Source organism: Osmerus mordax, chromosome 20 (assembly GCF_038355195.1).
Source record: "Osmerus mordax isolate fOsmMor3 chromosome 20, fOsmMor3.pri, whole genome shotgun sequence".
In the NCBI taxonomy this organism is placed as follows: domain Eukaryota; kingdom Metazoa; phylum Chordata; class Actinopteri; order Osmeriformes; family Osmeridae; genus Osmerus; species Osmerus mordax.
In genome coordinates this window covers 546,484-559,347 of record NC_090069.1, presented here as the reverse complement: position 1 = coordinate 559,347, position 12,864 = coordinate 546,484, and the positions used below count along the sequence as shown (strand labels likewise).

The window sequence follows — 12,864 nt, the reverse complement described above, 5'->3', positions numbered from 1 at the left end:
GTGTTTAACGGCATATTGAAAAAAAAGTATAAAGGAGTCAGACAAGCTGTGGCTAAAGCAATAACATCACAACAACGTCAAATAAACTTAAAATTGAATAAATTAATCAAAGTCTCACCGGAACACAGGATGCCAAAAGATGACCTTCATGCACACTACACTAACAATGTACATTCAGATTGACCCCAGCACTGTAGGATCATTGAGACTACGGTGGGTGTAGCTCAGTGGTCGAACATTTACAGATCAAGAGGTCACGGGTTGAGCCCCCCCGCCCCCCCCCCCCCCCTCAGCATCTGCTGAATGAATATATAACAAACCACCTGGCAGGTCTGTGATGAACATGTATCCATGACACACGGATCCTTACAGACCAGGAGCCAGGTGTGCCAGGAGTCTCCTGGCTCACCAGTCAGCTTTACAAATGAAGGCAGAGGAGAGATTTGTCAAAGAGGCTAGAGACGGTATCTAGCCAGCCCTGGTGCCCTGGGGCCCTGGTGCCCTGGGGCCCTGGGGCCCTGGTGCCCTGGAGGCTCCTGAACACAAAGTCAACCAGCTGTAAACGCTTCATCTGTCTGCGTGTGTAAGTGTGGAGTATAAGGCCTGGTTGGTGGAGGGTGGGAACAGGAATCGTTAGAGACTGCAGACCGTGGCTGTTCTGTGGGCTGGAGAAACCGCATGGTGTGGGGGAGCAGGTCTGTCAGGGTGAGTCTGTCTGGAGGCCTCCTCTGGAGACCGCATGGTGTGGGGGAGCAGGTCTCTCAGGGTGAGTCTGTCTGGAGGCCTCCTCTGGAGACCGCATGGTGTGGGGGAGCAGGTCTCTCAGGGTGAGTCTGTCTGGAGGCCTCCTCTGGACACCGCATGGTGTGGGGGAGCAGGTCTCTCAGGGTGAGTCTGTCTGGAGGACTCCTCTGGAGACCGCTCACTCATTCAACATCTCCGTCCAGATCTGACCCAGCTGTAGTGGTGGAGGAAGGTCACCCCTCTCTTCCTCCATCTCTCTCTTCCTCCATCTCTCTCATCCTCCATCTCTCTCGTCCGCCATCTCTCTCGTCCTCCATCTCTCTCGTTCTCCATCTCTCTTCCTCCATCTCTCTCTTCCTCCATCTCTCTCTCTCCCTCCTCAGTAGAAGCGCTTGCGTCGGCTCTCGCTCCAGTGGCTGTACACCACCAGGCTCACAACCACCAGCAGGAACACCCCCAGCAGGGAGAACAGGATCATGAAGAACATGGCCACACTGCTCATCCCTTCTTCTTCCTGACCCACTGGAGCAGGGAGAGAGAGAGAGAGAGAGAGACAAAGCGAGAGGGGGATACAAACACAAAAAGATAAAATATGGAGAGAAATACAAAAATAATGAAGCGGGAGTCACAGAGACTCATGTGAGATCTTCGAGCCCTTCCTCCCAGGGGTGGGTCTGAGTGAGTCGTACATCGTAACAGATCCATGTTGTCTACACTGGGTATGGTGATCTCCTCTTCCTCCTCCTCTTCCTCCTTCAGGCTGCGAACCACGGTCAGCTGGTACAGCTTCAAGGAAATGATATCATGATTGTCTGTAAAGGAAGTGACATTGTGATTGTCTGTAAAGGAAGTGACATTGTGATTGTCTGTAAAGGAAGTGACATTGTGATTGTCTGTAAAGGAAGTGACATTGTGATTGTCTGTAAAGGAAGTGACATTGTGATTGTCTGTAAAGGAAACAACATCATGATTATCTGTCAAGGAAGTGACATCATGATGATGAGATCATGAGGGAGGAGGGTGATCATCACCTGACAGGTCTCCAGTCATGGCGGACGCTCCGAAGTAGTAACCCTGAGGCAAGTTGACCCCCGGCACATCCAGACAGTCTCTCCAGTCATGCTGGCCCTCGATGTCAATCATGATCTACGGGAGGGGGGAGGGGGGATGGAGAGAGAGAGAGAGAGACAGAAGAAGACACAGAAGGAGGAAGGAGAGAGGAGGGTGTAGAGATAAAGGAAGAGAGAGGGAGCGAGGAAGAGAGAAGGAGTGAAGGGAGAGAAAGAGAGGGAGACAAAGAGAGTTGGAGTACATAGGAACATCTCAGTGCAGCGTGAGTCCAGTACTTGTTGACTAGTTGCCATGTCTGGTTCACTATACAGCTGACACGCGTGTGAGAGTTCTGGCCTGTTTGCTGCATGTCGTGTGTGTAAAGAAGCTAGCATCTATTTCAGGACCGCTCTCCAGGATAAACACCCCTACACTGCATGACAGCTAATCCCCGTGTTGGGTTATTTTAGTTATAGGATAAATGAAAGTTGTGTATCTTGTGTGTCAGTGTGTGATTGTACCATGTGTGTGAGAGCGTGTGTGTGTGTGTGTGTGTGAGCTCTCACCGTGAGCCTCCTGCGTACGTATCTGATGAAGAGGAAGGTGTCGTGATTGAGGTTGCGCACCATGGCGTTACAGCCACCCAGCTCTGTAGGACGACCGTCATGCTCGTGGTCATAACTCACACTGCCGTTTCCTACCATGGCCAGCACAAAGGGGAAGATCCTCTGGAGGGAGGGGGGGGGGGGGGGGGGGGGGGGGGAATTCACATTTTTATGAACAAAGCAAGCAACAAACTTTCTATGCATGTCTGATAATCACCACACATACCAATCAGATGGAATACCTCTAACCACACAGCATCAAGACGTAACCAGTGAATAATTAGTAATAAACAATAACAGCAACCACAAAACCACAACATGAGCCCACTAGACTGGGAGGGAAGAGGCAGCATGCTGATTGGAGGGCCTCAAAGGGTAGGGCCCGTGGGGACAGGGGGTAAGGTCTAGGGACAGGGGGTTTACAGATGTGGTACCTGTGTGCGAGGGGTGTATCTCTTCTTCTGCGCCTGTTTCCATGAGGTTGCGTAAGAAAGACAAGGAGCACAACTCAAAACATGTTTACACAAGTCTAGCCTGGCTGTTCCATGAAGCTGGTTTACCAAACGAGCCAGGCTTGTGTCGGTTAGTCTCATTTACACGTGTCATGGTTCGGCTCCACAAAGCAATTTCAACATGGCTGGAGCTCAGTTACTATGGCAACTTCAGCTGGGAAACTAACCTGGTCTGGGGCAGGCTGGCTGTTCTACCTCTCCGGCTGCAGTGTGTGTGTGTGTGTGTGTGTGTGTGTCTGTGTGTGTCTGTCTGTGAGTGTGTAAGTGTGTGTGTGTGTCTGAGTGGTGGGGGATGTGGTTTTACTGAACTCAAGACCCTGCTCTATTCACCACAGGACATGTTGACTTAGATTAGACAGGAAGTGACACATGCAACACCTCAGCACTTTATGCAAGAGTCCTGAACATCTAGAATATCATGAATATCACAGGCAGAAATAAAGACATGCTATGGAGAGTTATGTCCCCTGATGAAAGAACTCTAATCTTCTACAACTGAATACTACTCTGTGGTATTATCTCTCTGTGGAACCACACTTGGTAGCTGAGATGGTACTTTAAACGGTGTCTGGTAAACAAGACTCTTCCTTGATTCACCAAAAGCCCTTCGAGAACTGTGCACTTCTGATCCTTGATTTTCAGCTGCACTCTCCACATGCACCATCTTTGGATGAAAGTGTGTAAATATATGACTTTATAATATAATATATCAGTGTTATGAGTGTGCTGGTAATCTCCTACCTCCAGGTGCTTCTCCTCGTTGGGGTACGTATCCACAAACACACCCAGACCCGTGAAGTTATCCTTGTTCCCAAACACAGGACCTGTGCAGAACACACATGCCTGTCTTTCCTCTTGTAGGGTCAGGTGATGTGGTGGCCATTACGGAACATGTGTCCCGGGTAGAGGACTGTGTTTCAGTCAGAAGTGTAAATGTCTTTACCGTTCTGCATGCGTTCCTTGGTGTACCAAATAGCCAGGCCATCCCCATTCAGATTCTTCTTTCCTTGGCCGTGAATCTTGAAGTGCACCTGTAGCTCCCAGTCTCTGAGACGGCAGGGCTGGAGACAGACGGAACACGCGCAGAGAGAGACAAAGGAGGGAGGTTTCTATTTCATCAGCCAAACAATATCATAATGTTTCATATGTTCATTATCTTATCTGTAACTTAACCGTTTTATGGATTACTTTTATTATTGTTTTTGCCTGGCTGTACCTGTGTTTCTCGACAGCATGAGTGTAGTAATGTACTCACAATGCGGCTCCACACCGCCCCCTGTCGGCTCTGGAGGTCAGGTGTTAACCGCACCTGATCCGTGGTAACCATGGCATCGCCCATCAACTCCCAGTGGGAAGAGCCAAAAGACCCCACGCCTCAACAAACAAATCATCACATTGACAGCTGTCAACAAGGCGGGGAGTCTTGAAGAAAAATAAAACTGACGTGAAACTCATAAAGTCATAAATAGCTCTGATAACGGACGAGGTATTAAAGGCGGAGGAGTCCATAGTGTGTAGCTGTTCTCTCGGGACCGTTGGGTAAGCTGACATTGACAGCAGTCTTCAACACAACTATAAACTGACTTGGAATCACTAATTTAAATCTTAATTTCGTCAATGAGTGTACGCTTGTATACGCAACACAAAAGTCAGACTGCAATATTTTGCATGGGTAGGAAATATAGTTTTCAGGAAACACTAGCGGGAATGCATTGAAGCTCTCGAACATTCTCATTCAGTTGGACAATACAGATAGCCAACATACCTTGGTAGGGCTTGGACAGCGAGTGTTCCCTTTTAAGAAACTCCTCCATTTCATGATGACCATCGTCGGCAAAACACTGACCTAAAGCAAGAGAAAACAAGACAAGCATCCAAAGTATTTTTGAAGCCATGGTTTGATGAACACAGATCAAATGCAGTACTCTGATTTCTCTGCAAAATTTGCTTGTGGAGGCGGCCATCGTTATCTATAATCCCACCCATAACATGTTCGCATCCTTGCCATTGGTTTATCGGTTTGGCGTCCTATCGTTTGCTTATTCGACTGCCACTCAAATTGACACGCTTGTCCGCATTTTATTTATTCCAGCAGATGATGAGAGACACATTCATCTTCATGAAATCTTTCTAGACAAATATGCTGTTGTGAAGTAGGCTATGTATGGCCACTGATGCAGTTATTTATTATATATTTTTGTTCTTTTTTTTGGACGTGCTAGGCTTTTCAAGGACAACTGGTAGCCCAATATTTCCTAGCAAGCAGAACAATTCCTAACCGATAAACCAGTTTCGCATCACATACATATTAGACTAAATGTCCGCGTAATCAAGCTGATATAACAGTTAACATGTAATTCATGAAAACACAGGCAAGTATATTAACATAAATCGTCATGTTTAATTTGCACTGGATAGTGTTATTAACCATATCATAATCTAATCAAAGCAGAATGACCGCTAAATCACATTTTTCTATCCGCAAACTACCGGGTGCTCAGACTATGGATTCGTCAAATTATTAGAGACTCTCTCACAATTACGTTCTTGGGACGTTAAGTTTCAACCTCGTGCCTTCTTACATCGAAAATTACAGCAAAATTACTAGTAATATTTTAGAACCTATCATAATGAATGTTTATTATAATAATTCAAGAAAAAGTAGGTTTCTCTTGGCTAATTTTGAAGATCTCTCTGTGAAACAGTTAAACAACTTGCAGACGCTCCCACAATCTGTAGTTGTGGGACGATCAGTCAATGCACTGGAATTGAACTAGTCTGTACTACGGTGATGGAGTAAAGAGAAAGCATGGAGCCAGTTGAAATAAAAACCAGCAAGGAGGTGGATATTTATCGTGACACATGGGTCCGCTTCCTAGGTATGTTGATGTATGCTGTAGTCTGTTTTCGTTTGTCGGAATCGAGATGTTGTCCTTGGTTTGCTGAGCGGAACTCGAAGGACATAGCTTGAGCTTTCCTAGCGAAGAGAGGAAGCAAGCTGGAAAGTCAGTTTGACTTGGTTGTAAAATATCTATAGCATTTAAAATCCAGGGTAAAATAATCGAAATGGGATAGCAACATTAGTATTAGTGCTTGTAATATGACATCCTACAGTTGCCACTGGCACTGACTGTAGGAACTGGGAGACCAAGCGTCTATGGTGCCCCACGCTATGGACTCTGACGAAACTAGCTAGCTAAGTCAACACCTAGAGCAATTCAAGGCCGGCTGGGTTGACACCCTTGAAGCGAACGCCAAGCAGGGAATACTCCTGTATTCAGAGGCACGATCTCCGATATCCTAGCTTGCTTTCTGATGAATGTAGCGCAGCACCCGTAACTTTGGTTAATGCGTATAACCAGACTAGTTTTATGTTGGCTACGTATATATGTTTACTTGGTTGATGTTTTTACGCGGATACAACTGTAAGGTGAAGTGTTGACTGAGGAGTTATTGAGCCTAACCAGGAAGTAGCCTACCCTGTCACAACCAGCCACGCCAAGCAGATGTAATCAGTTGGCTAGGAAATCTTTAGCCTAGTTTCTCAGCCTGGTCAAAAGTATATTGATATTGGTTATTTTGTAGGATTGATGTCAGCCCCCTAGTTGTACTGGCACAGGGAAAAACCAGTGCCAGTTATAGAACATATTGACATTTTCTGTGGGCAGAGTAAAGTGGTCTGGGCCAGGGTCACTTTCAGACCTGCTGTTACTATATTAAACCATGCAGACCAGGGCCAGCTGTAGATCTATGCTGACATCCCCCTCACAGCTGTCTCTCTCTCTCTCTCTCTCTCTCTCTCTCTCTCTCTCTCTCTCTCTCTCTCTCTCTCTCTCTCTCTCTCTCTCTCTCTCTCTCTCTCTCTGTGTGTGTGTGTCTAACCCCCCCTCTCTCTCTTTCTGTCTCCCTCTCTCTCTTTCTGTTGATCTCTGCCCTTCATTCGCTCTCACCGTCACAAACAAACACACACACTCACCTTGACACATTGCTGAGTAGAGTATTTGAATGACAGGAAGAAATCTGAATCTTTATCCCTCACTGTCACATGAAACAGTATCTCTCCCTACTGCATTCCTAACAAACTAGGCCCCTAGACCAGACCAAAACAAGCTAGCCGGAACTCACCCTGGTGTGTGTGTGTGTCCCAGGCTATGCTAACGAGGTGGGTGAGGCGTTCCGTGCGCTGGTGCCCATCAGCGCAGTGTGGGGGAGCTACGCCGTGGCAACGGCCTATGTTACCACGGATGCCGTCGACAAGGGCAGGAAGGCTGCTGAGGTGAGGAGATGCACATACTGTACACACACACACACACACACTCAGTATACACACGTACACTCACACACACACATCCTTCATGCTCCTTCCTGTCTGTCGATTCCCTGACCTCTGACCCCCCCCCCCCAGGCTCATGGCGATGCCCCAGGCCGGACAACGCGGGTGGCGGTGGCGGTGGTGGACACGTTTGTCTGGCAGGCCCTAGCCTCTGTGGCAGTGCCAGGGTTCACCATCAACCGCGTGTGTGCCGCCTCCCACTTCCTGCTGGGCCGCGCCACGCGCTGGCCCCTTCCCGTACGCAAGTGGACCACCACGGCCATCGGCCTCTCCACCATCCCCTTCATCATCACACCCATAGACAGGTCTGGCTAGATGTTTGGCTGTGTGTGTGGGAGGGGTTTAGGGTTATTAGATTCATGTCTCTAAGTGTTGCAACGCACCAGTTGAGGGTCCTAGTATGGTTGTGGTTGAGGTGTGGTACAGGTGTGTTTGGGGTACAGGTGTGGTTAAGGTGTCCTGGTACAGGTGTAACTCCAGACTGAGACTCTCTCTCTCCATCTCTCTCTCTCCAGGGGTGTGGACTACGTGCTAGACTCCAGCCTCAGGAAGGTGTATGGACATGGAGAGAAGCACGACTGAGGAGGGAGAATCGTGTCAGCTCGTCTCCCTGGTCTTAGTGCCCCTCCCAGGGCAGTTTAGGAGTGGGACTCCCTCCCTCCTTCTCTCTCTCCCCCCCTGCCCTCCCCTCCCTCTGTCCGTCATCCTGTCTTATTCACCTATAGTTTACCCTCCATTCATCCACCTGTTTCCTTCTCCAGCTCATGTCCCAGCCCCTCTGCCCCCCAGCCCCTCTGCCGCCCAGCCCCTGTGCCCCCCAGCCCCTCTTTTCCCACGTTGTTAATTTGTCCGTCTGTAGGAATACATGTTTGCATGTCGAAGGTCGTTGGTATTGAGGGACAGAGATCAACTCTAAAAGCCATGCTGTACATAGAACTATCCCAGCCATTCTGCTGTAGCAGAAACGCACAGAAGCACAGGAGCTCGACATGAGCAACATCCTAGCAGGAGATCAACATCCTAGCCAGGCCACAGGAGAGAGGGATGGGCTGGGCTTGTTGGACTGTGGTGCCAGGGTTTTCAGATACTCTGGGAACTCAGAATGAAACAGTAGTTTGGATTGTAGGTGGGGTATGTCCTCTGTGTAACTCTGCACTATGCAAGGGAAACAGGAAGTGAGTTCAGAGTGAAAAGGTTCTGTCTGTTAGGGCCTACATTAAATATTCACTCTTTAGAATTTCAGATTCACACCTCGTTTTTCAATATTTCATTTAATACTTCAGATGAGTAAAGGGAAACCTTTTTATTAATAATTCTTGAAATATTTTTTATATACCCAAGGAACCTTCTGGTTCTAAACTCACATCTTCTGTGTTGAAGGGAATGTTTTAATGGACAGAACAGATTTCAGTGCCAACATTGTTGCACCAGAAATTACAATTAGCAATAAAACCTTGATTCAGCTTATTACTTGTAATCATTACTTTTGTTTATGTAGGTTAGGACAAGGGAAAGCCAGTGTAACGTGTTTGTGAGTCATTTCTTTGAAGGACATATTAACATTTTATGCAACATTTTATTGTTACGACCTTAATACTTTTTTCATGCTGAAAATATAAAATTAATGTTTTCAGTTGTTGTTTACACACCATATACTCAGTCTACACACTAAGCATACGTTTCTTTTTCAGCCTTAATTTACTGTCGAAAGAACCACAGAGAAATTTTAACATATTTTTTAAATGTAAACGTGTTAAATGTGAGATCTATATACTGTAATGGGCAGCTGCGGTCTTCCCTCTTTCTCTCAGACGGGTTTTAACATGGAGGAAAGAAACCTGTATATCTGTGCACAAGTACAGGAATAAAATATTAAAATATATTTTTCCTCAGACTGTTTGATTTTTGACACTTTCATTTCTTACGATCGACCCGGGCAGGCGTCTGACCCGGGCAGGCGTCTGACCCGGGCAGGCGTCTGACCCGGGCAGGCGTCTGACCCGGGCAGGCGTCTGACCTGAGGAGCCACAGGTCTTGAAGGGGAAACCATAGATATAAAGGCCTTTATATATATCTATGGGGGAAACGCGCTCCTGTTCCAGGTGTATCAGATCACACTAACGACCTCACCTCTGACCTCCATCAGCGGCACAGAGAGAACAGCAGATAGAGAGGATGACGTCTCAAGTAGCAATAGTTGATCTTGATTGGTTGATTGATGATGAGCTGACAGCTGTTTCCCAGAAGTGCTGTACCTCGATGTAAGAGGGCAGAGGAGGTGTGTGTGTGAGAGGGACTAAACATGTTTCTTCATAGTGGTGTGTTTTTGCTGGTGTTGAGCACAGTCTTGGCCCAGTCAGGTAAGCATTGGCCAGCACACCTATGAGATATAATGCTGTTAAATAACCACCACGGTATTAATATTCTGCGCCCCCCCCAAGTGTAAGGCAAGCGGTTGGTAAATGGTGTGGTTTGGGCTCGGTTATAATTCCTCAATATAACCGAGTCGCTTTTTAAAGCGTCTGCAAAATGAATTTATTAGCTCTAGCGTGCTAGCATGGAAGGTGTCAAAATGTGCGTTTCATTCCAGAAAGGAATGCTTGTAGGCTAGTGGAAGGTTCCGTTGCACGGGTTACATTAATTTAGGAAACATTGTAGTTTTTGTGGCGGAAAGTAGGCTTCCACAAGCGCTAGTTAGCCACTGCTTGCATGACGTTACAAACCGGTGTTGTATCGAATTCTCTTGTCATTGGTTCCCCCTCCCGCCCAAACAGACCTGGGGTGCGTTTCCCGACAGCGTCGTAAACCTAAGTTGAGAATCCATCGTACGACGAATCTTAGTTTTACGGGCCGTTCCTAAAGACATCGTAGCTAAAGTGTCTCTTGAAAAAAAAAATCGTAACTCTTGAAAGTGCATAGATTAGCCTACTCCTTACGAGCATGTTTGGGAAACGCACGTAAGAAATATAGATGGTTGCAACGCAGCCCAGGGCTGGCTAGCTAGTCGACGCCTGCGAAATCACCTTGAGCGTGTTTGTTGTGCAGCTATCTAGCGTAGCTAGTAGTTTTGGTTAGCTAGCGCTAGTTTTGGTTAGCTTAGTTTCGCTAGTCGCTAGCTCCAAAGAACTAGCTGCAGAACAAACGCCACAGGGTGTACATTTCGTATGTAGCTAGCAATTTTTTCCTGCGATATCCGGGTGATCTGTATCACACCAATTTTGACCGAAATTGTACAACCTCCACGGCCGAAAAATTAAGCTGACTTTCAGAATGATAGGCCAAGGCCAGGGTTCAACGTCAACTGTACTACTCATCTTAATGTTGAGACGGTGGTGAGAATATCAATTCAAGGCTTAACTCAGAACTCATGGAATTCTTGTTTCTGTTTCCTATCGATCTATCATAATGTAAGTGACGAATCCACTATATGAATACAAATGAATCAACTATGGCTGCAACTAACTATTATTTTAATAATCGATTAATCTGTCGATTATTTTTTCGATTAATCAATGAATCGGTTAAAAAAGCATACATTTCCAACCCTTTATTCAAAAACAGAACTGACAGTGCAAATTCACAGTGCTAAAAATCTTCAGAATGTGCACCAACAGGGACAACATTTTGAAAAAGTTATTAATATTAGCGTGGATTTAATACTATTTTCCAAGATGAGCAATTTATTTGAGTTGTTTAAAACTATTGAAAATTGAAAGGTTGTGGATGTAGGCCAGACTTTATTAGAATAATCTGGTGTATATTTTAGATTTTGACACAATTTTGAAAAAGTTTAATTTGCGTGGATTAAGCTATTTTCAAAGATAAGTGATTTTCTATCATTTTATTTGAAACTTCATTGAAATGAAGTTTTTCAAAATGGTATGGGTTGTTTTCACCCGGTCCCTAACGAGATGCTGCAAAGTAGCGTCTTCCGAATGTGAGACGAATATCGAATATGAAACTAACTTCACCTCGGTCAATTAACACACTGTTTCGATGTATTTAGTGTGAAATGCTCCCACACCTTGGATGACTTGGGTCGTACTGATTTCTCTGCCTCCGCCATGTGTTTCAGAACAACGTTACTCAACAACGTCTCTCCGATGGCCTTTCCTCTACCTCCGCTCCGCACTCAACGAAACTTTTTTTAATACTCAAACATCTCCGACATATTGAGTGGCGTAATAATCGCGCAACACAACGAATCGATGAAATTCGTTGCCAACGCTTTAAATAATCGATTTAATCGATTCGTTGTTGCAGCCCTAGAATCAACACTCCAAGCCTACAGTTGTATTCAAACGACTCCATGTTCCCCTCAGAACTTCTCCACTCCATCTTGTACGAGGTGGAGACTGACGGGCTGGGAGACCAGCAGGATGGAGGTGATTCCCCAGGAGAGCAGCTGTATGGACGGGGCGGTCCAGGAGACCAGGTGGAGACTCCGGGAGACCAGGTGGAGACTCCGGGAGACCAGGTGGAGACTCCGGGAGACCAGGTGGAGACTCCAGGAGACCAGCTGTATAGAGATTATTCCCCGAGTGACCTGGAGTATGGGGCTGGCCAGCCTGAAGGGGACGAGGAGACCTGGATGACCTCCGTCTCTCCCCTGTCCATCATGGAGGACCATGGTAAGTGTGCCTCGCCCCTGCGTCCGTGGCATGATGTCACTGGGGTCAGGGTTCCTGAGGTGAGGTGGGGGGTCTAAGTTCATCACAACCCCTTACACTTTTTTAGATTGAGTCAATCACGTGATTGGTCTCTCCCAGGTACCTGTCTCACTACCTGTCTCTGTAACTCTCTCCCAGGTACCTGTACCTGTCTCTCTCTACCCATGTCTCCCAGGTACCTGTCTCTCTGTAACTATCTCTCCCAGGTACCTGTCTCTCTGTAACTGTATCTCTCCCAGGTACCTGTCTCTCTGTAACTGTATCTCTCCCAGGTACCTGTCTCTCTGTAACTGTATCTCTCCCAGGTACCTGTCTCTCTGTAACTGTATCTCTCCCGCAGGTGTGAGTGAGTCTCCGGTCTGGCTCCTCTTCCTCGCAGTTCCCATGGTGCTGCTGGTTGTCATGTCGGCGGTGGCGGTAGCTTACTACATGTGTGTGTGGAGGGGGGGGAGGATGGGGTACACAGCGCAACGAGATCTGCTGTTCAAAACATAGATCCTCCTCACAATCTAACTAATAAACCTATGACTTTCTGGCTAACTTTTGGAGTCGTGTTCATCTCTTACAAAAGGATATTTATATGATTCATCCACAAGAGGGTGCTGTAACCTTGACATGCACAGCGAGGATGAGTGCTGTAAGTGAGACGGACTTGACTGCAGCAGAGGACTGGAGAGGCAGTGTTCAGAGTTTCATCGCAGTGGGTAATCCTACGAGCCTGGAATCATGCTGACCCCCACCCAGGCAACCACTGTGAGGTGTTTCATATCTTGCCTAATTTTTTAAATAAAAAAACCACCAGAGCAAACTACTTCAGTTCATACCGGCTGTTTGGAGTGTTTTAATGGAAAGGGCAGATTCCAATGCCAGCATTATAGCACCAGGAAACACGTATAAACTTGATTCAGATTTTTACACAACTATTACAGGACAGGAAAGATGATATGATA

The 12,864-nt window shown here is 46.7% G+C and overlaps 2 protein-coding genes across 2 annotated transcripts; one reads left to right on the top strand and one right to left on the bottom strand.

Moving 5' to 3' along the window:
• Window positions 1-363: 363 nt before the first annotated feature.
• Window positions 364-4,839, bottom strand: lman2la (lectin, mannose-binding 2-like a). The gene is made up of 9 exons (XM_067258582.1): window positions 4,677-4,839; window positions 4,167-4,285; window positions 3,855-3,972; window positions 3,653-3,735; window positions 2,834-2,866; window positions 2,361-2,522; window positions 1,776-1,890; window positions 1,434-1,556; window positions 364-1,266 (listed from the first exon to the last, which is right to left on the bottom strand). The coding sequence occupies exons 1-9, from the start codon at window positions 4,804-4,806 to the stop codon at window positions 1,124-1,126; spliced, it is 1,026 nt and encodes a 341-aa protein (XP_067114683.1). The 5' UTR covers window positions 4,807-4,839; the 3' UTR covers window positions 364-1,123.
• Window positions 4,840-5,647: 808 nt separating this feature from the next.
• On the top strand, window positions 5,648-9,126 carry mtfp1 (mitochondrial fission process 1). Its single transcript, XM_067258588.1, has 4 exons — window positions 5,648-5,790; window positions 7,060-7,187; window positions 7,317-7,549; window positions 7,760-9,126. Exons 1-4 carry the CDS (start codon window positions 5,721-5,723, stop codon window positions 7,824-7,826), a joined length of 498 nt encoding a protein of 165 aa, XP_067114689.1. The 5' UTR covers window positions 5,648-5,720; the 3' UTR covers window positions 7,827-9,126.
• Window positions 9,127-12,864: the final 3,738 nt, after the last annotated feature.